Source organism: Bicyclus anynana, chromosome 2 (assembly GCF_947172395.1).
Source record: "Bicyclus anynana chromosome 2, ilBicAnyn1.1, whole genome shotgun sequence".
In the NCBI taxonomy this organism is placed as follows: Eukaryota; Metazoa; Arthropoda; class Insecta; order Lepidoptera; family Nymphalidae; genus Bicyclus; species Bicyclus anynana.
In genome coordinates this window covers 116914-138523 of record NC_069084.1, presented here as the reverse complement: position 1 = coordinate 138523, position 21610 = coordinate 116914, and the positions used below count along the sequence as shown (strand labels likewise).

At 42.4% G+C, this 21610-nt stretch overlaps 3 protein-coding genes across 3 annotated transcripts; 2 read left to right on the top strand and 1 right to left on the bottom strand.

The window, feature by feature from the left end:
* The first annotated feature begins 472 nt into the window (after nucleotides 1–472).
* Nucleotides 473–13112, top strand: LOC128198607 (uncharacterized). The gene is made up of 6 exons (XM_052884840.1): nucleotides 473–618; nucleotides 1689–1786; nucleotides 8514–8837; nucleotides 11260–11423; nucleotides 12195–12390; nucleotides 12700–13112. The coding sequence occupies exons 1-6, from the start codon at nucleotides 473–475 to the stop codon at nucleotides 13095–13097; spliced, it is 1326 nt and encodes a 441-aa protein (XP_052740800.1). The 3' UTR covers nucleotides 13098–13112.
* Nucleotides 13113–15206: 2094 nt separating this feature from the next.
* On the top strand, nucleotides 15207–19952 carry LOC112052372 (uncharacterized). Its single transcript, XM_052884828.1, is given in 13 exon segments — nucleotides 15207–15857; nucleotides 16119–16562; nucleotides 16565–16688; nucleotides 16691–16755; nucleotides 16757–16928; nucleotides 16931–16994; nucleotides 16996–17106; nucleotides 17108–17152; nucleotides 17154–17667; nucleotides 17669–17824; nucleotides 17826–17845; nucleotides 17847–17874; nucleotides 19839–19952. Coding segments are annotated over 13 exon segments (2448 nt in total). The 5' UTR covers nucleotides 15207–15266.
* On the bottom strand, nucleotides 19772–21171 carry LOC112052361 (actin, muscle). The gene has a single exon (XM_024091400.2). It carries the CDS (start codon nucleotides 21089–21091, stop codon nucleotides 19961–19963), a length of 1131 nt encoding a protein of 376 aa, XP_023947168.1. The 5' UTR covers nucleotides 21092–21171; the 3' UTR covers nucleotides 19772–19960.
* Between the last annotated feature and the right edge of the window lie 439 nt (nucleotides 21172–21610).

Genomic DNA, 21610 nt, shown 5'->3' with positions numbered 1-21610 from the left:
GCATTGGTCGCAAAGCTCCTGGCTTCGAAACATCCGAGAGTCACCAATATCGCGAGTGCCGCACGTTATTCTCGCATAAGCTAGGGAAAGCTAGGGAAGTCTTTACGAAATTGGCTGTTAACCATCGCTAATCGCAGAGGCACTATATAACAAGAAGTAAAAGTAGGTACTTAGTAAATGTACCAGTGTAGAAAAGTCTTGCTGCGGAGGGACGGGCCCAGGGCATCGCTGGGAGTACTTCCCCGCTGCTGAGAAACTGGCCCAGCGCATCTTCGGGAATAATATTTATACAATTATTCCCATTAAATTATTATTAAGGGGTGTATAGATAACAAAAACTGGATAAACAGACAGACAAACGGGCTGAATGATCTCAGCCTGTCAAGTATTAGACTGGTAATCTGTCAATTGTCAGAAGTACGCACAAAGCAAATGAAAGTGAAACGTTTATTTAATCTCCGCGGACAATGCGATGCCAGTCGCTACTTCAATTACACAATGTTATTGTTTTGACAAAAAACAAGTCGCATTAAATCTAAACCAGCCGAGTAACAAGCCCCCGCCGCCCCCCGCCGCCCCGCGCCCCCGGCGGCTTACTGCAGCTAAAGAGCAGCACAAGTGAGGGGCGCACAATGAGCCCACTGCACGAGGGAGACTCGACATGTGACGTAGCGAATGAATTAGGGAGTTTGGATGTCGCCATAGCGCGGAGTCAGCGGCAGGTCGCCCGTGAACACTCAGCCGGAGACTGCTCGTTACTGGCTCGTTTGCTGCTCGGACGGCGAGGACGACTCGCCTGCGACTGCTCGATCTCTCCGTTTTGATGTATTGACGTGCAAGAGCTTTAGATTATGATGTGTTTACTATTATTACTCGTATTAATCCCAGTTCACAGCGACTTTCATCGAGCCATGTGAACGTGATATACCTATTCTGTGACTGAGCTTCTTAGATGCAAAGTTTTTAACAGACTTTTCTCAGACTGTTACCAGTGTCCATAATGAAATACCTAATCTATGATTAAAAACTTCACTTTAACTCGTAAATGTTTAACCAGAACAGTGCAAGTAGTATCTGTCGAGTTACCTGGTTACACTTGCTTGAGCAATAGTTGTGTAGGTCTATCTAACATTTGTATAGTCTATGATAGGCTTCATATTTTGATTGGGATCGATTTTATTGTCCATTTAAACAAACCGATAAAATGTAAAAAAAATATGAGTAGGTAATTGATGAAAATTGAAAAAAATATGAAAGAGGTGAAAAACTTATTGTTAGTTAATCATACTCATGACTGATTTTTTTCAGTTAATCCATTTGCAATACATTTATTGACACAATTAATTTAATATTAATAATTTCAATCCAACAACCAGCCGGCCTGTTCACTATTTTGGTCTTTATTATCAACCTATTACTAGTAAAATAAACATAAAATCAATTGACAAAATGTCATTTACTTACTGTGTAGGATACTGATACCCACCAGTAAGCACCGGATGACATTGTTACATAGAATCTCAATTTCATATAATATGTCAACTAGCATACGTCAAAGATAGTGAACAAGTCTGCAGGTCATTAACATTTGGATTTGATATACTAATTTATTAGTCCACCTCGTGTGTTCCGCTGATTGTGAAAAGCCGAAGAAGTATAACGACGAATAAGTGTAATGTTCGGTGTAGAGTTTCTCAGAAGCAATCACCGATACAACGTAATCCTCGTAAGTATCGCGCGCGCAGCGGAAGTCCATTCTCTGCCGAGCTGCGGCGCGCACTACCCGGTAAGTGGTAATGCTCCCTTTGTTCTCAGCATTCCTCTCCACGGCTCCGTCGCTAAGCCCGGCTGTGTATCGCTAATGCGGAGACTTGTTAACCGACTTCACGTAACTTACTTAAAACTAATTACTTTCCAAAGTATTATCGCCTTTGTGAGATGGATAAACATGACAAAAAGTATGAGCTGCGTATTTCCAGGTAGCCTTCGCTGACTCCACGCTACACAATGACGGAAATAAGATTAGTGTGTGAGTGTATCTGTTCATCGATAGGTTTCGTAAACGAATCGCTGAAGCGTAGATCGTTTTTATTATATCTATGATTAGAATAGAATAGAACAGAATAGAAAAAATAGAATATCTTTATTTGTCCAAACACAAGTAATAAAATAAACAAACAGAACATACAAATATCTGGTCGTGGACAAAACAGGTATCCACCTCAGCACGATACCACAGCGAGCTGTGGCGCTGGTTGTCAGGTGAAACCTTGTGCGTTCACGGACGTGTCTACGTGACGTGTCTTAACTTAAAACTTATACATGATTACATATTATATAATTTATACTAAGTCAAATAAAATAATGAAACAAAAAAGGACAGAGTAATAAAATAACAAAATTAACATATATGGGAAACTAAATTTAAAGGGAAAATCAAACAATAAATACGAGTGAACCCGTAAAGTGAACGATCTGCCGCCACCATAGCATTGTAGTAAGGAGAAAAGGAATTAGTACTAGGGGTAACTTGTTTGCTGATCCAATAATAAAAGAGCTTCCCCCAAACTCTTCCATAATCTTCAATTTTTTATAATTTGATGGCAAAAGCGGCCCACATACTGCACTTCATCTTCTAGTTTGTAATTGTGCACACAGTACATACTGTGTCATACGTACATACTGTGTACATTCAACGGCTGGCACACATGAGTAAGTGCCTCCACCAAGTGTGAGCCCTTGATATTGATTGGTACATTTAGGGCAACCAAAATAAAAGTAGGTAACTTCAGAAATACTCAACTAGTACGACAGGTAAGAATAAGGTAAGTTAGGTTCACAAAAGTAGAAAAAGAGGAAATCTTAACGTAAGAGAATGGGAGTTCCAAAGTTACGAAGTAAAACTCTTTATTATTTTTTATTTGAAGAAAATAATCCTCCGAATAATATATAATTAAGTTAAGACAGTGAGCCGAAATAGTAAAAAAATGTTCTAAACTCTACTAGTCTACCGCTGAAAGCGAAAAAAGTATTATACTTAACCATTTATAAATGGAAAATAATGGAATAAGCCACGTATCGCACTCGTAATTGGGCAGCATCGCCAAACTAACTGAATACGTACTCAATAGTTCGTAATCGCGTACACGTCGTGCTCATAGCCTGAGCTCACGTACCGGAGACAGCGCGCGTACGTACTCCGGTGGTGCGCCCTACGTGTGCTGCAATTACCGCGACAATGGCCTGCAGCAGCGCCGCAGGAATACGCATGGCGGCAATAATTGCCCGGACGCGCTCCGGCACAAAAAGCCTTACCTACGTACTAAACTCATAATTATGTTGGAAGCCGCAAACGTCTTCCGGACCTTTACTAGTGCTCACCACATCGCACTGAGTGGGTACGGACGAGATCTACCTCACATACACACTCGTAAATGCTAAATCATAATGTGATCGGCACGTCTTTGACACGAACCCGCAGTGTCGAGTGCTTTGTCATATAAATGTTAGGTGACAGAGGGATGCCAATAAAGTATCGACACAGATAGTAATAAGCGCAAATTAATTGACACACGAGCGAGCCGCCCCCCCGCCCCCTCCGCCCCCGCCCGCACATTGTATCCGATCATCAGATCCTGACACAATGATATCAAAGCGTTCCATTTGTACACTCATAAACAACAATAAAGAGTTTAGAACCTTGTCGCTCTGGCGCTCGTAATTCCTCGATTCGTGCCAGGGAACAGATCGCCGCACCCGTACAGTGACAGAGTTCCAACGTGGAGTAAAAAATGACAATCGTTATTGAAATCGGATATCAGGTCGAGTTATTAAGGTTGAATCTCGCATTCGATAAAAAGCTTTCAGCTGTGTCCCCCCCGCACCCGCCGCGCCGCCCGCCCCCCGCGCGCCCTTATTGATAGCTCGCAATTAAATTCATCTATGCTTTGACGGCATTCCTACAATGCTCTTTTATCAGCTCCCCGGGGTTGCCGGCGCTCGCCTGCTGCCCGCGCGTGGGGGGCGGCGGCTGCTCCTGACACTCGGTGTCTAGATGTCAGGTGGAGCCGCAATACTACAACAAAACTTAATTGTTAATACCGTATTTATCATGCAAATAAAAAATAAAAATATATTTCAACTTAAGCACTTGTACAATATGCTGGTAGGTTGGGACTGCGAGCGGACGGTGAGTTATTTTTGGTATAACAATCAATAAATGAATTTGAATGTTAAAAATCGTCTGAGTAAGTAATTTTGGCCCTTTCTAATAGTAGAAAGGGCCAAAATTACTTACTCAGACGATTTTTAACATTCAAATTCATTTATTGATTGCAACATAGATGTACACAAGAAGGTACAGTCATTTTACCGGTGAGCTGGCATTGTCACAGCGTGCAACAGCAAAACAAAAATTAATAATATTTCCTACACAGCAGTTTAAAGCTTAATTACTAAATAATTATCTATGTTTATTATCTTAAAAGTACTTTACTTATAATAAAAAAATATATATAAAAATAAAATGAAAATAATGACAAAGATGTTAACGATGAGAGATAATATGCTAAAAGATGGAAGAAATGGGATGAGCTTTAGGCTTAGAATATTCTTTTTGTAATGTTATAATTTATGTAAATCAATATTTATTGAATAATAATGATTTTTAAAGAGCAATTGTGAGTTTAATACCAGCTCTTCTCAGCAGAATTTGCCTTCCGACCCTTAAAATAGATTTATTTTGATTGTGATTTTTTAAATAGAAGATGCAAAATTTTAATAAAAGATATATATCTCAATAAATTACCACAGTGAATGTATGATTTGTGTTCATTTTCGAGGAGTTCTCGCGAGGCGGGCAACACCGCTCCCGCCCCCCCCGCTCCTGGGTTAATAACTCTGATTAATATAGTTTGAAGTCGCGGGCGGCGGGGGCGGCGGCGGCGGGGGCGGGAGGTGTAAATAAGCAACTTGTCTAATAACGCCGCGGTCGCGTCGGTGCGGAGGATCGCTCCATTGTACGCGCGAAGGAATCTCGCTGCTTCTCTGGATGCCGCCAACTTTGTCACAGCGCCAGCTCAGTGGTGGCTGCCTCAGTGGGCGGAGCGCGACACCTGGCTCTCCAAGTGTTCTCCAAGCACACGAAGAATAAATCATGTCACAACCGCATTGCAAAACACGCCATAGGTACGGCGAGGTACGGAAATCGTGCCAGATAAAAAGATGCAGCTGTTTTGTAATCCGGCGCGCCTTTTTACAGCTAATACCTAGAGTTTTATGAAATATTACATAATGATGAATTCGGTAGTAATTCCTTTACTTCAGGGATAGGTACACAGGTAGGTACTACCTAATGAAAAGTTTCATTCAGTCGCCACTTCACCGCCCTGATGTGCGCCGCGAACATTCTGTGAAGAGTGTCGTTACATTTTTCCGCCTTAATATGTATTCCAATAAAATGTGGAAAAAAGTGCGAGTAACGAGTAACATTAGGTAGGTACAGATCCGCAAGTACCTAGAGCAGTACCTACACTCTCACCTAGGGTCGTGCGGACTTCGGCTTCTAGCATATACCTACAAGTATTAACGGTGTTCGTAATAAACCTATCAGCTCGCTCGCTGGACCAGCGGCGGCCGATACGTGTAAGCTACAAATCCTATGAGATGATGGTACTAAGAAGGGCCAATCAGTAATGTTAGAGTATCTGATTATGAAACATATTACAAGGGAATTAAAAACAAAATTCAAACAAGTTCGTCGCGATAGAATGTAATTAGCAATAAGGCGTGCGAGCACATCTCCTGCCCACTGTTAAGTAGTGCGAGTAGTTCGGAAGCTCATCTCATAATCTCGTTCGCGGCGACCGCAACCCTTTCACTGTTTTGTTCTCAAACTCTGCACTTTATTAGCACTCGGGGAATATGACTATCAACGTACTGTGAGGCGCACGATGTGGGGGGAGGGGGGTGTTTGTGTTTGTCAACGTAACGCACACATCCGCATTGAGATAATTATAAAGTTTTTAGAAGCTTACTTTTATCGAGTACCTATTACATTACATACATTTGGGTATTACATCATACTTATACTTTATATTTATATGTAATAGTACATTTTTAAACTGAACTATAGTATGAAAATTATTAGGTACCTAGTGTGATTACATGACCCACTGAAAGTCGCGGATCATCCGCGACAAGACCAAAAGAAACATTGTTTATGTAGGTATACTAATAATACTTAGATATGCATGCTCTGTGGCACAGATTTAATATTACAATTCTAAATTACTCGTAGTACCGGAGACAACACACTCGTGGTCGTGGTCGGCCACAACGACAACAACAGTCAACAACAACACGTCCGCAATAAATCATATTACTTATTTGTCGTACATACGAGAACAACACGAAGCCGGGAGGGAAGCAACAGTGTGTCAGCCCCACTCCACGAATTCAAACAAACTTGGCCGCAAATGTTCATTACCAACTTGAAAATCGCGTACAGTCGTATACCTATCACCGAGAGCCTGTATGTGACTTTCGTGATTTTATAGATGCTGAAATTTTGTCAGTGTATAGCTCCTGTTGGTATACCTAAGTACTATAACATGAGATAAGCTTGAATCATGGTGGCTTTTCCCATTGGCTAGACGTCATAAAATGACGACCATCTGACCATCCACAGGCTCTCAGATCACAACGCGTGGTGACGGCGGTGCGGCACAACAGGCGCGCGCCCGCCCGCCGCCGCCGCCGCCGCCGCCGCCGCCGCCGCCGCCGCCGCCGCCGCCCGCAGATTTACTTTAAGAATTCTGTTACATCCCTACTTGAGATATTAATTTCGCGTATCTTCAATCCTGTAAAAGTTATGGATACTTGGATGTATGTATTCAGAACAAAGACAGCTGATCGAATTGAACTTAATTTTGGCACACATTCATATATAATATAGTTCATAGTATGGCTGAATCTATACTTCTACTCGTATACTATTTTATAAATGCGAAAACAAGTCTGTCTGCCAGTCTGTCTGTTACCTTTTCGCGACTAAACCGCTGAACCGATCAAGATTAAATTTGGTATAATGGCAAATGGTATCCTAGAGCAAAACGTAGGCCACTTTTTGACCCTAAAATAAAAATAGAAGTTGGTGAAAGTATCTGCTCTGCGCAAGTTTAGACACGAGCTGGTGTTTGACAGATCCGTCCGAACGATGGCTGCAGCAGCTGCTCTGCGCTAGTTCTGACACTTAAAATACCTTACGCGCATATAAGAAAAATAATTTGAAACTCTAAATTATTAATAAAAATACTTTTATGCGAAATTTGCCAAAAGTCAAATCAAAGTGAGCTTTAATGTATTCTAAGTTCTATAGAATGTGGCACCCACTTAGATATCAATTCTTTTGTTAGCAATGATCACAACGTGTGATAGTAACTACGCTATTGCGTTACTATACTAGGCAAATCTGTATTTCGGCCAGAGAAGTAGCTGTATAGCAAGGCTGTATGTATTATTCCAGTGAAGCTTTATACCACTTGTAGAAAGCTAGACTTCTCTTTCAAAGAAAGATACGTCCTGAGTATGACAACCAATGATGAGCTGATACTCACTCAGCGGGCGACGGATCGAGCTATGCTTGGAGTGGAGCGGAACCAAAGTACCAAAGTAGCGAGTCGTGAAGTTGAAGTGGCAATGGGCAAGGCATATAGTTCGAAGAGCCGGTGTACGTTGGAGTCGCAAAGTGCTATAGCAACCCCGCATCGGAAAGCCCAGTGCTGGTCTACACCCACTACGTAGACCAAAGACATCAAGTGGATTGGAGAGAGCCACTGGGCGTGTGCGGCTCGAGACAGTGGAATTGCATAAAAGAGGCCTGTGTCCAGCAGTGGACGTCCATCGGCTGATAATGATGATGATGATGAATGTGGTCTCTGTGAATACTCGAGACTGAAGCATGCTGAGTAAAGGTTGTGACTGAAGGCTCAGGTTATCTATGTTAATTATTCTCTGTGATCGGTCTCTTTTTCCATTGAACTGTGCTCTGTCAGACGTTTACTTAATTAATAATTGTTCTCAATAAACTATTTAAAACTATAAACTGTAAAGCCTTTCAATCTATCAGGTTATGGGCAATACCGTACCTGCCGAATAAAGTTATTTTTGCATATAAAGTAATAATTACGAAGTTTTTCGGTAAAAGTAAAACCGCGTGCATAACCTCAACCGTAGTTACCGCGCCGCGAGTGATTCCTTTTTTCAGCAATTTACATAGAAATACATTAATATGTCTGCAAATACTGGAATGCTATCTATTGAAAAGTTGATGGGTCGAGACAACTGGTCTAGCTGGAGCTTCGCAGTGAAGGCGTACTTGCAACACGAGGATTTATATAATTGCATTTTAAAAGAACCGGTGAGCTCCGAGCCTGATTCCATGAAACTGGACATAAAAGCTAAGTCAAAATTAATATAACTGATTGACCCTATTTTGTATGTACATATTCAAGATGCTCAAAATGCAAAACAGGTGTGGGAAAGATTGGCAAAGGCATTTGAAGATAGTGGGTTAACTCGTAAGGTTGGCTTATTAAAAGAACTCATTAATACCAACTTAGAAAATAGTTTATCCGTTGAAGATTATGTAAACAAGATCATGACAGCCGCGCACAAGTTGAGAAATATCAATTTCCATGTTGATGATGAGTGGTTGGGCACTTTGATGCTGGCAGGGTTGTCGGAGGTGTACAGGCCCATGATCATGGGCTTAGAAAGTTCTGGCATGAAGATTAGTGCTGATCTAGTTAAAAATAAACTACTTCAAGAAGTGAAACGTATTTGAGTATATTGTTTTTCCTCGAACGAGTTGTACGAGGAAAAACAATATACTCAAACGCGAACTTATTTAGATTATGTCAAAAGTTACTCAAAAATTTTCAAACGTGTTTGTATTCTTGCGAAATCGTTACACATCAAACAGAAAATAATTGAGTCTGAGAACAAGATACAAACCACCTGGAATATAATTAATAGAGAATCAGGAAAAATCAAACCGCGGGATATCAGTTTTGAATTAATTGTCAATGACAAAAAGGTAAACACTGATATCGAGGTTGTTAATGCCTTTGAAGATTTTTTCCAGAATGTTCCTATCTTGTTAACTGAGTCACTAGATTCGTCTGCTACGGAAGCCCAGAGACTATTAAGAGGCAATGTTAAAGAGTGCAACGTTCTTTTTGAATTTCACCACATAACTGTATCAGACATTAAAAAATCTTTCAATTTGTTAAAATTAAAAAGAACCGGAGATCTGTGGGGCATGTCAGTGAAAGTAATATGTAATATAATTGATGTAATTGCTCCCCACTTAGCCATTATTTTTAATGAATGTGTGGACTTAGGTATTTTTCCGAACCTAATGAAGCATGGCAAATTGATACCACTTTTTAAATCAGGTGACAAATCAGATCTTAATAATTATAGACCGATTACAATATTGCCAACACTTAGCAAGGTCTTTGAAAAAATCATATTAAATCAACTTTTATGTCATTTTAATTTAAATAACTTGTTTCATCCTGAACAGTATGGTTTTACAAAAGGTCGCAATACAACTGATGCAGGGGCTAAACTTTTAAAACATATTTATGAAGCATGGGAAGGTTCTAAGAATGCTATTGGTGTGTTCTGTGATCTGTCCAAGGCGTTCGATTGTGTTGACCATAACACCCTTCTACTCAAGTTAAGCCACTATGGCATCAAAAGTGTTGCACTCGATCTCATTGCCTCTTATCTCAGTGATAGAACGCAGAAGGTATGCATAAATGATATAAAGTCGCACGGTTCCACTACCATAATGGGCGTCCCACAGGGTTCAATTCTGGGTCCTTTTCTATTTTTAGTGTACATAAACGATTTACCATACCATGTCAGCGGCATATGTGAGATTGTACTGTTTGCTGATGACACATCCTTAATTTTTAAGTCCGACAGAAATAAAGATAACTCTGACGACGTAAACCGTGCCATATCGCATGTGTCGCATTGGTTCACTGCAAATAACCTACTTTTGAATGCCAAGAAAACTAAATGTATTGAGTTTTCATTGCCAAATGTTAAAAAATTAGATAAGTCTATAATGATCGATGGTGAAACACTGGAAATGGAGAGTTCCACAGTTTTCCTGGGAGTGACCTTGGATTGTAAACTTCAGTGGGGTGCTCATATAGAAAAACTGTCTGGTAAACTTAGCTCAGCGGCATTTGCCGTGAGAAAAATAAGACAGTTTACTGATGTTGATACAGCTAGGCTTGTTTATTTTGCGTACTTTCACAGCGTAATGTCTTACGGTATTTTATTGTGGGGCAAGGCTGCCGATATACAATCTATATTTGTTCTTCAAAAAAGAGCAATTCGAGCAATATATCAATTAAAATCACGCGAGTCCCTTCGTCAAAAGTTTAAAGAAATAGGTATACTAACAGTAGCCTGTCAATATATATATAACAGTATAGTATATGTAAGACAAAATATTAATTTGTACAAACGAAAAGGAGATTTATACCCACGTCTTACTAGACACGGGCATAAGTTAGTTATTTCTGCATATCGTCTCCAAAGAGTAAAAAAATCTTTTGTAGGTTTGGGTGTACTCTTCTATAATAAGATCCCCAAGACTGTGATGGACCTGCCAATGCATAGCTTTAAGCAATGTGTTAAAAAACATCTACTTAGTCGAGGGTACTACAACATTGATGAGTTCCTTAATGATAAAGATGCTTGGAGGTCGTTGGATCAGCTTCCACCTTCACACAGGAAGTAAAACTACAAGAAATGTAAACAGTAATTGTTATCAATTGTAAATTATAATACTGTATGACTTTTTCAAAAGAGCAACTGTTGAGTTTCTTGCCGGTATCTTCTCAGCAGGACCTGCCTTCCGAACCGGTGGTAGAATCTTTACAAATAGTCAACTGACGTGTCAAAAGTGCTTGTAAACTGAGCCTACTTGAAATAAATGATTTTTGATTTTGAATTTGATTTTGAAAGTTTCAGACACTACCGCTCTTTATGCAAACAAACCCAAAAGTGATAAGAAAGGTCCTAGATGCTTTTCTTGTAATAAGTACGGCCATCTCAGTAAAAATTGCTGGCATAAAAAGACAAATATTAAAAAAACAGATAAAAATACAGGATATGTTGCAGCTTTTTCAGCTTGTACAACAAATGACTACAATCTTTGGCATGTTGACTCAGGGGCATCTATGCATATGACCATGCACCGTGAATGGCTCACTGATGTCACTCCTTCATCTGTACCAACTATAAGAATAGCTAACAACAAATTATTGAAGGTTGAATGCTGCGGTAATGTATGTATCAAGGTAAAAACAAAGGATGGCAGCACCGATTCAATACAGGTGAGAAATGTATTATATGTACCTGAATTTAAAACGAATTTGTTGTCTGTTAGTAAAATAATTAAAAGTGGATACAGAGTATCATTTAATGAATATGGTTGCCAAATTTACAATCCTAGTAACAAGTTAATTGCTGAGGCACAACTGATTAATGAAACATATCTGTTAAACACTTGCTTCATTCCATCAGTCATGATGGCTACAGCTGATGATACTTATCTGTGGCACCAAAGGATGGGCCACTTAAATTTCACTTATCTTCAGAAAATACCTAACCATACTGAAGGTGTAAAGTTTTCAACAAGAAAGGGAAATAATATTTGTTTAACCTGTCTTGAAGGAAAACAGACAAGAAAACCATTCCCTATTGAAGGCTCCCGAGCAACAAGCTTGCTAGAGCTAATCCACAGTGATGTATGTGGACCGATGAAACATACTTCTATTGGAGGGGCAAGGTATTTTGTAACCTTTATTGATGATTTTTCTCGACGAGTACATGTATATTTTATTAAAAGTAAAAATGAAGTATTGGAAAAATTTATGGAATTTAAAAACAGGGTAGAAAATGAGTTAAATAGCAAAATTAAAATTTTAAGAAGCGATAATGGAACTGAATACAAAAAAAATAATTTTGAATCCTACTTAAAGACACATGGCATACTGCACCAAACATCTAATGTACATACTCCTGAGCAAAACGGACTCAGTGAGAGGATGAATAGAACCTTGATTGAGCGCGCTAAATGCATGATTACAAATGCTGAATTACAGGTCACATATTGGGCAGAAGCGGTTGCTACAGCTGCATACATTGTGAACCGCTCTCCCACCTGTACCTTATCTGATGCGACGCCTCATGAAGTTTGGACTGGCAAAAAACCAAATCTCAGTCACATGAGAATATTTGGATGTTCTGCAATGGTGCTTATCCCTAAACAAAACAGAACTAAGCTTGATGTAAAGTCACGTAAGTTAATATTTGTTGGATATAGCGACTGTACAAAAGGCTAGATCCTGAAACAAAAAAGGCAGTTATTAGTAGAGATGTTGTATTCCTTGAAGCTTCAATTAGAAGAAATAAACTAGATAATTTACCTGAAAAAGAAAATGAAATTAGTAGACATAACTTAGAATTAGAAGAAAATAAAAAGGAAAGTTATAATGAAGTAATAAAAAAGGAAAATATTTACTTACCTTTAAGTGATGAACCTGAAGAATCTGTGAAAAAAAAACATTAATGAAACACAGGATGCTTCACAGAGTATTTTTCTTTCAGATGATTCTGATCAATTCGAAAATGTTAATGATGAGACATACATACCTGACGAGTCACTTGACTCCCCAGTGGTACCTAATCTTAGACCATTGCAGCAGAGAAGAAGACGGCGCAATGATGATGTTAATCAGAGTCCCTCATCACTAATGTGTCAAAATGTTGAGTCAACAATGAATTTATTGAATAATGATCCACAAAGTCTTCAAGAAGCTCTTCACAGCGAAAAAGCTGATGAATGGAAGAGAGCTATGCATGAAGAATATCAGTCATTAATAAAGAATAATACGTGGACACAGGTTGACTTACCAGAAGGAAAATCAGTAATTCCCAGCAGATGGGTTTTAAAACTAAGATGGATGGAAATGGGTCTATTACTCGTTATAAAGCGAGGTTGGTGATTAAAGGATACAAACAAGTCAAAGGCATAGATTACAATGAGGTATACGCCCCAGTCGTACGTTATATATCTATAAGATATCTAATTGGTCTTGCTGCCAAATATGGGCTTAAAATACATCAAATGGATGCCGTCACTGCATTCTTACAAGGTGAAATTGATGAAGAAATTTACATGTCCTTACCACCTGGCTATGAAGATCAAAATAAAGTATGTAAATTAAACAAGTCAATATATGGGCTTAAACAAGCCAGCAGACAATGGAATAAAAAATTAAATAGTATTTTGTTAAATATTGGAATGACTCGATCAAACATAGATCCATGTGTTTACCACCATATTTTGAGTGAAAATTATATGCTTTTCATAGCAGTGTATGTAGATGACATACTATTCTTTTTCAATAATGAGGATACCTCACATAAGATAAAAGGAAAATTAAGCGATACATTCTATATGAAGGATTTAGGAATAGCAAAACATTGTATTGGTTTTAACATTGTACAAGAAAATAATGAAATCTCTATTGATCAATCTATCTACATAAGCATGATACTTGAACGATTTGGAATGATTCACTGTAAACCAATGTGGACACCAGCTGATGCCAATGTTAAGTTAAAGAAGGCTGAAAGTCAAGAAGAAATTTTAAATAATATTCCATATCAAGAAATAATTGGCTGCTCATTATACCTATCACAGGGCACTCGCCCAGATATTACTTACATTGTGAATTCTTTGAGTAGATACAATAGTCAACCTACTAAAGAACATTGGGCAGCTCTGAAACGAGTAATGAGGTACTTGAAAGCTACAATACATATGAAATTAATTTATAAGAAGAATGCTGATGGATATATTTCAGGCTATAGTGACTCAGATTGGGCAAATGATATTGAAGACAGAAGATCTTGCACTGGGTATATATTTTTATTTCAGGGAGCTGCAATAAGTTGGAACTCCAAAAAACAACAAACTATAGCACTTTCAACGAGTGAGGCAGAATATATGGCTTTAGCATCAGCATACAGCATACAGGAAGCTCTTTGGTTGAAACAGCTGGCAGACGAGTTTCAGCCTGACCTCAAAGGTACACCAATAACTCTTTACTGTGATAATCAAAGCGCGATTAGTCTTTCAGGAAATGCTGTCTACCATGCCCGAAGTAAACACATAGACATCCGTTACCACTTTGTACGGGAGAAGATTGCAGCCAAGCAAGTCGCAATACAATATAGATGCACTGGAGACATGGTCGCAGACAGTCTAACCAAGGGTCTGCATCGGCCGAAGCATGAGGTTTTTGCAGCAGCTATGGGATTGATTCCAAAGTGTACGCGTCCAGGAGAGGATGTTGATAGTGTGGCCGCTTAACAATCACTAGTTTGTTGTCTATGTTAACTGTTCTCTGTGATCGGTCTCTTTTTCCATTGAACTGTGCTCTATCAGACGTTTACTTAATTAATAATTGTTCTCAATAAACTATTTAAAACTATAAACTGTAAAGCCTTTCAATCTATCACTGGCGAGGTCGCCGGTGCCGTCGCCGAAGTTCTCGGTCAAGGAGCGAGCCGCCCCGCCGCCCCGCCGCCCGCCCTATGGTGCGATAATAGAACTATTGTACGAGTATTTTTAGCGCAGGTCTTTTATAGCCGTGTGCGCGGCTCGGGCGCCTGCGTCGGTGCTGAGTCAGTACGCGCATCCCGTCCATCGTACTGCCAATAATCTGACACTCTGAACTTGGTGACCACACCATAGCGAGTCTGATCCATTTCCGTCCGATAACAAAATCTGAGCCTGTAACTGGCTTATTAATCATACGCATGAAATAATAATCGATTAAGTATAGTATAGTAAGATATATTATAGCATTGACAGAAAAATTTTAAAATACTTTTTAAATTAATGATATGTTGTAATTTTTTCGATGAAACAATGAATAATGTTGTGGTGGATCACATTGTGGTAGAGTAAAAAGAACGGCTAAAACTATGAATAGCTCTATATCAGTACTTTACAGTCGCGATTGGTCAAGTTGTTGAATGTTCTAGATTGATCTCTGCAATCGCTTTACAAAGGAAAGGCGGTAGAATATAGAATATAGTATTAGAGAGAGCCATAAAAATGCAACTAAAAGTTTTTTTAATAGACCAAGTATATAAAGGCTGAAATGGGGTGTAAGGGGGAGGCTAGTACCAGTCAGCCTCCCCAACTGCCAATCTCACCTGCTCGTGGTGCACCCTGCAGATGGACCGACGAGGCTCTGGAGACCGATAAATGGCGGTATAACCATTTCAATTCAGCTCGACTTCATAAGTATCACACACCGGTGTCGGGCAGCAGTGACACCGGTGCGAGAAGTCTAGGACTGCGAATGACCAACCCGCATGCCCAGCGTGGTTATTTACGGGCACAAACTTCTAAGGATACAACCAAAAACAAACAGCCCCTAGTCCCCGGTGATCCCGCTATTCCCGGCTCTTGCAGAGGTCGTGGTAACGGCGGGGCAAGAAGTGTCAAGAATCTCCAGGAAAGATTCCGCTGTCAACCCCGACGACTAGACCTAGCAACATTTAACGCACGCACCTTAAGGACCGACGAAAAGATGATCGAGCTGGAAGAAGTAGTGAGCAAGTTGCGCTGGGGTGTAGTAGGTTTGTCTGAAGTCCGAAGAAAGGGGGAGGACTCGATAACCTTGGAATGCGCCAACTTGTTCTACTATCTGGAGGGCGACCAACTGTCCCGGGGTGGAAACTCAACAGTTACTCTTTTTAAAAAATCATAGAATATTACAATTTACAACTGATGAGAATATTTCATTTTCTTATAGTTTTACTTCCTGTGTGAAGGTGTAAGCTGATCCAATGGCCTCCAAGCATTTTTATCATTGAGGAACTCATCAATGAAGTAGTAACCTCGACTAAGTAAATGTTTTTTGACACATTGCCTAAAGCTATGCATTGGCAGGTCCATCACAGTCTTGGGGATCTTGTTATAAAAAGTACACCCAAACCAACAAAAGATTTTTTAACTCTTTGGAGACCAGAAGTCCCTCGTGAACAATGTTGTTCGAGTCGAGAGTGTGTCGAGTAGGGTAGCGTACCTCATAATCCAAATTACCAAACGGTATTCGTTGAAGATTATACAGGTTTACGCGCCGACCGCGACACAGACCGACGAGGAGGTAGAGGTATTGTATGAGGATATATCGAAAGCCATACATACCTTGCCCTCCTACTACAAAATTGTGATGGGGGATTTCAATGCAAAGCTGGGTATGAGAAGCGGTTCAGAGTTGAGAGTGGAGTAATTTGGTTATGGGCAGCGGAACCAGAGAGGCCAAATGTTTGTTGACTTCATGAAGAAGGAGGGTCTGTTTATGATGAACTCCTTCTTCAAGAAGCCACCGCAAAGGAAATGGACTTGGATGAGCCCTGATGGTTCCACAAAAAACGAGATATGAGACAAGATTTCATCTTGTCTACCAGACGAGATATATTCAACAATGTCTCTGTGATCAACAGGGTCAAAACCGGTAGTGATCACCGAATGGTAAGAGGCACGTTGAATATCAACTTACAGCTGGAACTGTACAACTGGTGATATCTACGCTCCGACCTACTCGTGCCCAAATCCAAAACCCCGAAAGCTTTCAACAGTAGTTCGATAGTAGTTCGCTTCGATTGCCTAGCAGATTGCCTTGATGTGGACGATCTAAACAACAGGCTTGTGGAAACTGTCCATACGGTCGAGTCTAAGTTTTTCAAAACCCACCGTACAAAAAGAACCAAGAAGTTCTTGGACCATATACTCAAGCTTACGGAGGAGCTGCAAGAATGATATTGCAGTCTCCAACAGACGCCGCAAAGTACCATCAGATCAATAGACAGATCTGTAAAAAGCAGACATGCGATCAAGGATACAATCGAAAATAATCGTGACTCGAAAGTGTTTGTGAGAGATCAGTCTATTGGACGCAGACAGTTGACGCGTTTGAAGACCGATCAGGATCATCATTTCTTCTAAGCCCGAGATCTTGAGTGAGGTAGAGGAGTTCTAACAGTTAATACACCTCTAACCAAAAGCCTGTCGACAATTTGACCAAAGATCCTAGAGCCAAATCGTCTCGACACTATACCGAAGATATCCCAGACGTCAGCCTATACGAGATTAGTATGGCTCTCAAACAACTCAAGAACAACAAAGCACCAGGTGATGACTCTGGTAGTACCATGTTCAATGACCTCAGCAGAGTTTCTCAACGTGTCGGCCTTAAAATGAACATGAGTAAGACGAAGATAATGTCTAATGCTCATGTACCGCTTCACCCAGTTATTTTTGAGAGCTCTGCGCTCGAAATCGTAGATGAAAATATATACCTAGGACACACACTCCAGTTAGGTAGGTCCAATTTCGAGAAAGAGGTGAATCGCCGAATCAATTAACTTGGTTTGCCAGCGTTTGCGAAATTCCGCGACATTTTTTCGTCCAAAATTCCTCAGTGCCTGAAGACGAAAGTCTTCGAACAGTGCGTGTTGCCAGTGATGACCTACGGATCCGAGACTTCGCTAAAAAGTGGGCCTCATTAGAAGGCTCAAAACCACACAGCGGGCGATGGAACGAGCTATGTTTGGGTATTCTCTGTGTGATCGAATCAGAAATGAGGAGATACGCAGACGAACCAAAGTCATTGACGTAGCTCAACGAGTCGGCAAGCTGAAGTGGCAAATGGGCAGGCCACATAGTTCGAAAGCTAAGAACGTTGGGGTCAGCGCAATGTTGGTCGACCCCCCACTAGGTGGACCGAAGACATCAAGCGGGTTGCAGGGAGCCCCTGAAAGCTGGTGGCTCGAGACCATTTTGTTTGGAAGTCCATGCATGAGGCCAAAGTTTAACACTGGACGCCCATCGGCTGATAATGATGATGATGATGAATGATATAAAGGCATTCGACAGAGTTAAGCACGTATTGCTCATGGAGATACTGCAGAAAAATGGTTTATATGATAAAGATCTTCACATATTCAGAAACCTCCTCGATTGGAGTCAAGCAGCTCTGGTAAAAAATAGATGGGTTGTTATAACACTGGCGACCAATTAGAAGAGGAGTCCGTCAGGGTTGTATTATCTTTGGTACTTTTCAATCTAAATAAATTTGATCAACAGATTTGATAAAATGTAACCAACAATTATTTGTTAAAAACGGTGAATGAATCAATAATATCAGATGTGCCGATGACACTGTCCTGATTGCGAGTTCTAGCTATGGTTCACAAATTTATTTACTGCAGCAAAGGAAGCCGACTATCTGGAAACACTATTAAAACATGACTAGTGTGATATCCAGTGAGCAACAACAGAAAACGTCAGCCAGACGCCATCCTCAGAAAAACTTGATTGTACAACAATGTTACATTTTCGCCTGTACGAATTACTTTGGGAGATTTCAGTTCAACTTGTCTTGCAGAAAGCTTGAAAAATTGCCAGTTTATCCTCGAACAAATCAGCATACTCAAATAAAGAAAACGTCAAATCTTATAGTGAAGTCGGAAAAGAGATTGAAATAGCAGTAGCTCACAACGGTTGACTAGTCAACATCAACTGGCTGAGTAGTGGTCGCTACGCGTCGCGCTGCAGGGAGCGGCGTGACGCGGGAGACACCGGCCTGACGCGCACGGCCCCGCGTGTGACGCGCACGACTCACTGTGACGTGCGCGGTACTACAATTACTGAAAATACTTTTGGTTACTCATGAATGGGGCCATAAATCAAGGCATTAAATAAACAAACAGATGTTTTACTGAAAGAAGTTCTCCGGGCGAAACCCAACACTGGGAGGCGATCGTCCTACATTCCACGTTCTCGCTAATGCCGCGATGAGCACTGTGCTCATCGCGGAGTCGCTTCGTTGAGATAGTTTCGATTTAATGGCGAAAAACGTTCGCACCGCATGGCGACCCGCACCCGTGCTCTCGGCCGAGCGAACAATCAGACGACTGCTAGTCATAAACAGAGACAAATGGCGTAATTAGAAATAAATACGACCATTGAAATTAACGTCGTTCTTTGGGCCCACAACCGAGCCAAAACAATGTGAGTCAGCAGAGACTGCCGCGAGGCGTCGGCCGCTGGAGCGTGCCCGATATATCGCGCCGGGCGGGAGAGGGGAAGTCGGGTATAAATAACCACGTTCGGCCGCCTGCCAGAGCACAGAGCTCAAGTTTCTATGGTGACTGGCGCCTCCCGATTTCGATAAAATTAGAAAATGGTTCGGCCGCGGGAGCCGTGTTGACTATTTATGGTGTTGCATGCGTCGGCTCATTCCGAGCCCGTGGGGGAGCCTCGGTCTATAGTTAGCTGCGAGCGCCCGCCCGCGCGCCGCGCCCGCGCCGGCGCGTCCAGCGTCCCGTGGCCCACAGCTGACCCACTTTCCACAGGTGCGGAGTCGAGTCGCGAGAGGTCGACGCGCGTAGCCGTGACGTCACGTCACTGACACGTGCGTCGACTTTGCGAGTGTAATGTTACACGGAAGGATATAGGAGAGGGAATCTAATCAAAAACGAAAGTCAACGAGTGTATAAAAAGAAATAATGTAATTAAAATAAATAAATTAACCGTTTATTTATTAATTACATTTTGGCGCGGGATCCACAACGATCCCAAATATAATAAAAATAAAAAAGAAAATTAAATTTATATAAATTTTACAATAAATTACATTATGATAGATGGCGTCACTTAGATGTTCAGTCCTGGCGGGTATCACTACGCACAACGTCCGCGCTCCTCTGGAGCGGCTATCACGCACTCGCTCACGCGGCGGCGGCGGCGGCAGCGGCGGCGGCGCGAGGGTTAACGAGGCGCTTAGAAGCACTTGCGGTGGACGATGCCGGGGCCGGACTCGTCGTACTCCTCCTTGGAGATCCACATCTGCTGGAAGGTGGACAGGGAGGCGAGGATGGAACCACCGATCCATACGGAGTACTTCCTCTCCGGGGGCGCGATGATCTTGATCTTGATGGTGGAGGGCGCGAGGGCGGTGATCTCCTTCTGCATCCTGTCGGCGATACCGGGGTACATGGTGGTACCGCCGGACATGACGGTGTTGGCGTACAGGTCCTTACGGATGTCGACGTCGCACTTCATGATGGAGTTGTACACGGTCTCGTGGATGCCGCACGATTCCATACCCAGGAAGGAAGGCTGGAACAGAGCCTCGGGGCAGCGGAACCTCTCGTTGCCGATGGTGATGACCTGACCGTCGGGAAGCTCGTACGACTTCTCCAGGGAGGTGGAGGCGGCGGCGGTGGCCATCTCCTGCTCGAAGTCCAGGGCGACATAGCACAGCTTCTCCTTGATGTCGCGCACGATTTCCCTCTCAGCGGTGGTGGTGAAGGAGTAGCCCCTCTCGGTGAGGATCTTCATGAGGTAGTCGGTCAAGTCGCGGCCGGCCAAGTCCAGACGGAGGATGGCGTGGGGCAGGGCGTAACCTTCGTAGATGGGCACGGTGTGGGAGACACCGTCTCCGGAGTCCAGCACGATGCCGGTGGTACGACCGGACGCGTACAGGGAGAGCACGGCCTGGATGGCGACGTACATGGCCGGGGAGTTGAAGGTCTCAAACATGATCTGGGTCATCTTTTCCCTGTTGGCCTTAGGGTTGAGGGGAGCCTCGGTCAGCAGGACCGGGTGCTCCTCGGGGGCGACGCGCAGCTCGTTGTAGAAGGTGTGGTGCCAGATCTTCTCCATGTCGTCCCAGTTGGTGATGATGCCGTGCTCGATGGGGTATTTCAGGGTGAGGATACCTCTCTTGCTCTGGGCCTCGTCGCCGACGTAGGAGTCCTTCTGACCCATGCCCACCATGACGCCCTGATGCCTGGGGCGACCGACGATGGACGGGAAGACGGCGCGCGGCGCGTCGTCGCCGGCGAAACCGGCCTTGCACATGCCGGAGCCATTGTCCACTACGAGCGCAGCAACATCGTCGTCGCACATTTCGGCTTCGGGGTGTGTGTCGGGACGCGCAGGAAGTTGACTCTACGGCAGCGAGACTGCGAGTGCGGCGGACGGCGGCGCCCGGCGCTTATATAGCGCTGCCGCCGCGCGCCGCGCGCCATACAAGGTGCGCCTCGCGCCGGCCTGCGCGCGCGCCGCACTGCACCGCCTGCGCCGGCTCTGCAGCTGCAGCCCTCCCGCGCGCTGCAGCCGGCCTGCGACAGCCAGACGAGCCTTTGTCAGCATTTGTGTCTGGACTTTGGTGTAGCACGTTCCAAGGGTCCCAGGTCTCAGATCCCAGATCTGGACCCTTGGAACGTGCAGTATAAAACGGAGTAATTTTTAATGTTTTACTCAGCATATTATGGAAATTTACAAATACCAGTCAAGCGGTAAGCCTTCGAAAAGCATCGTTTAGGATTTAGTGAAAAGAGAACTTTAAGGTGATTTAGTGAAGAACCACACTTTGCCACATAGCTAAGGGCCTGGCGACTAGAGAAATGATCCCTCATGATGTCT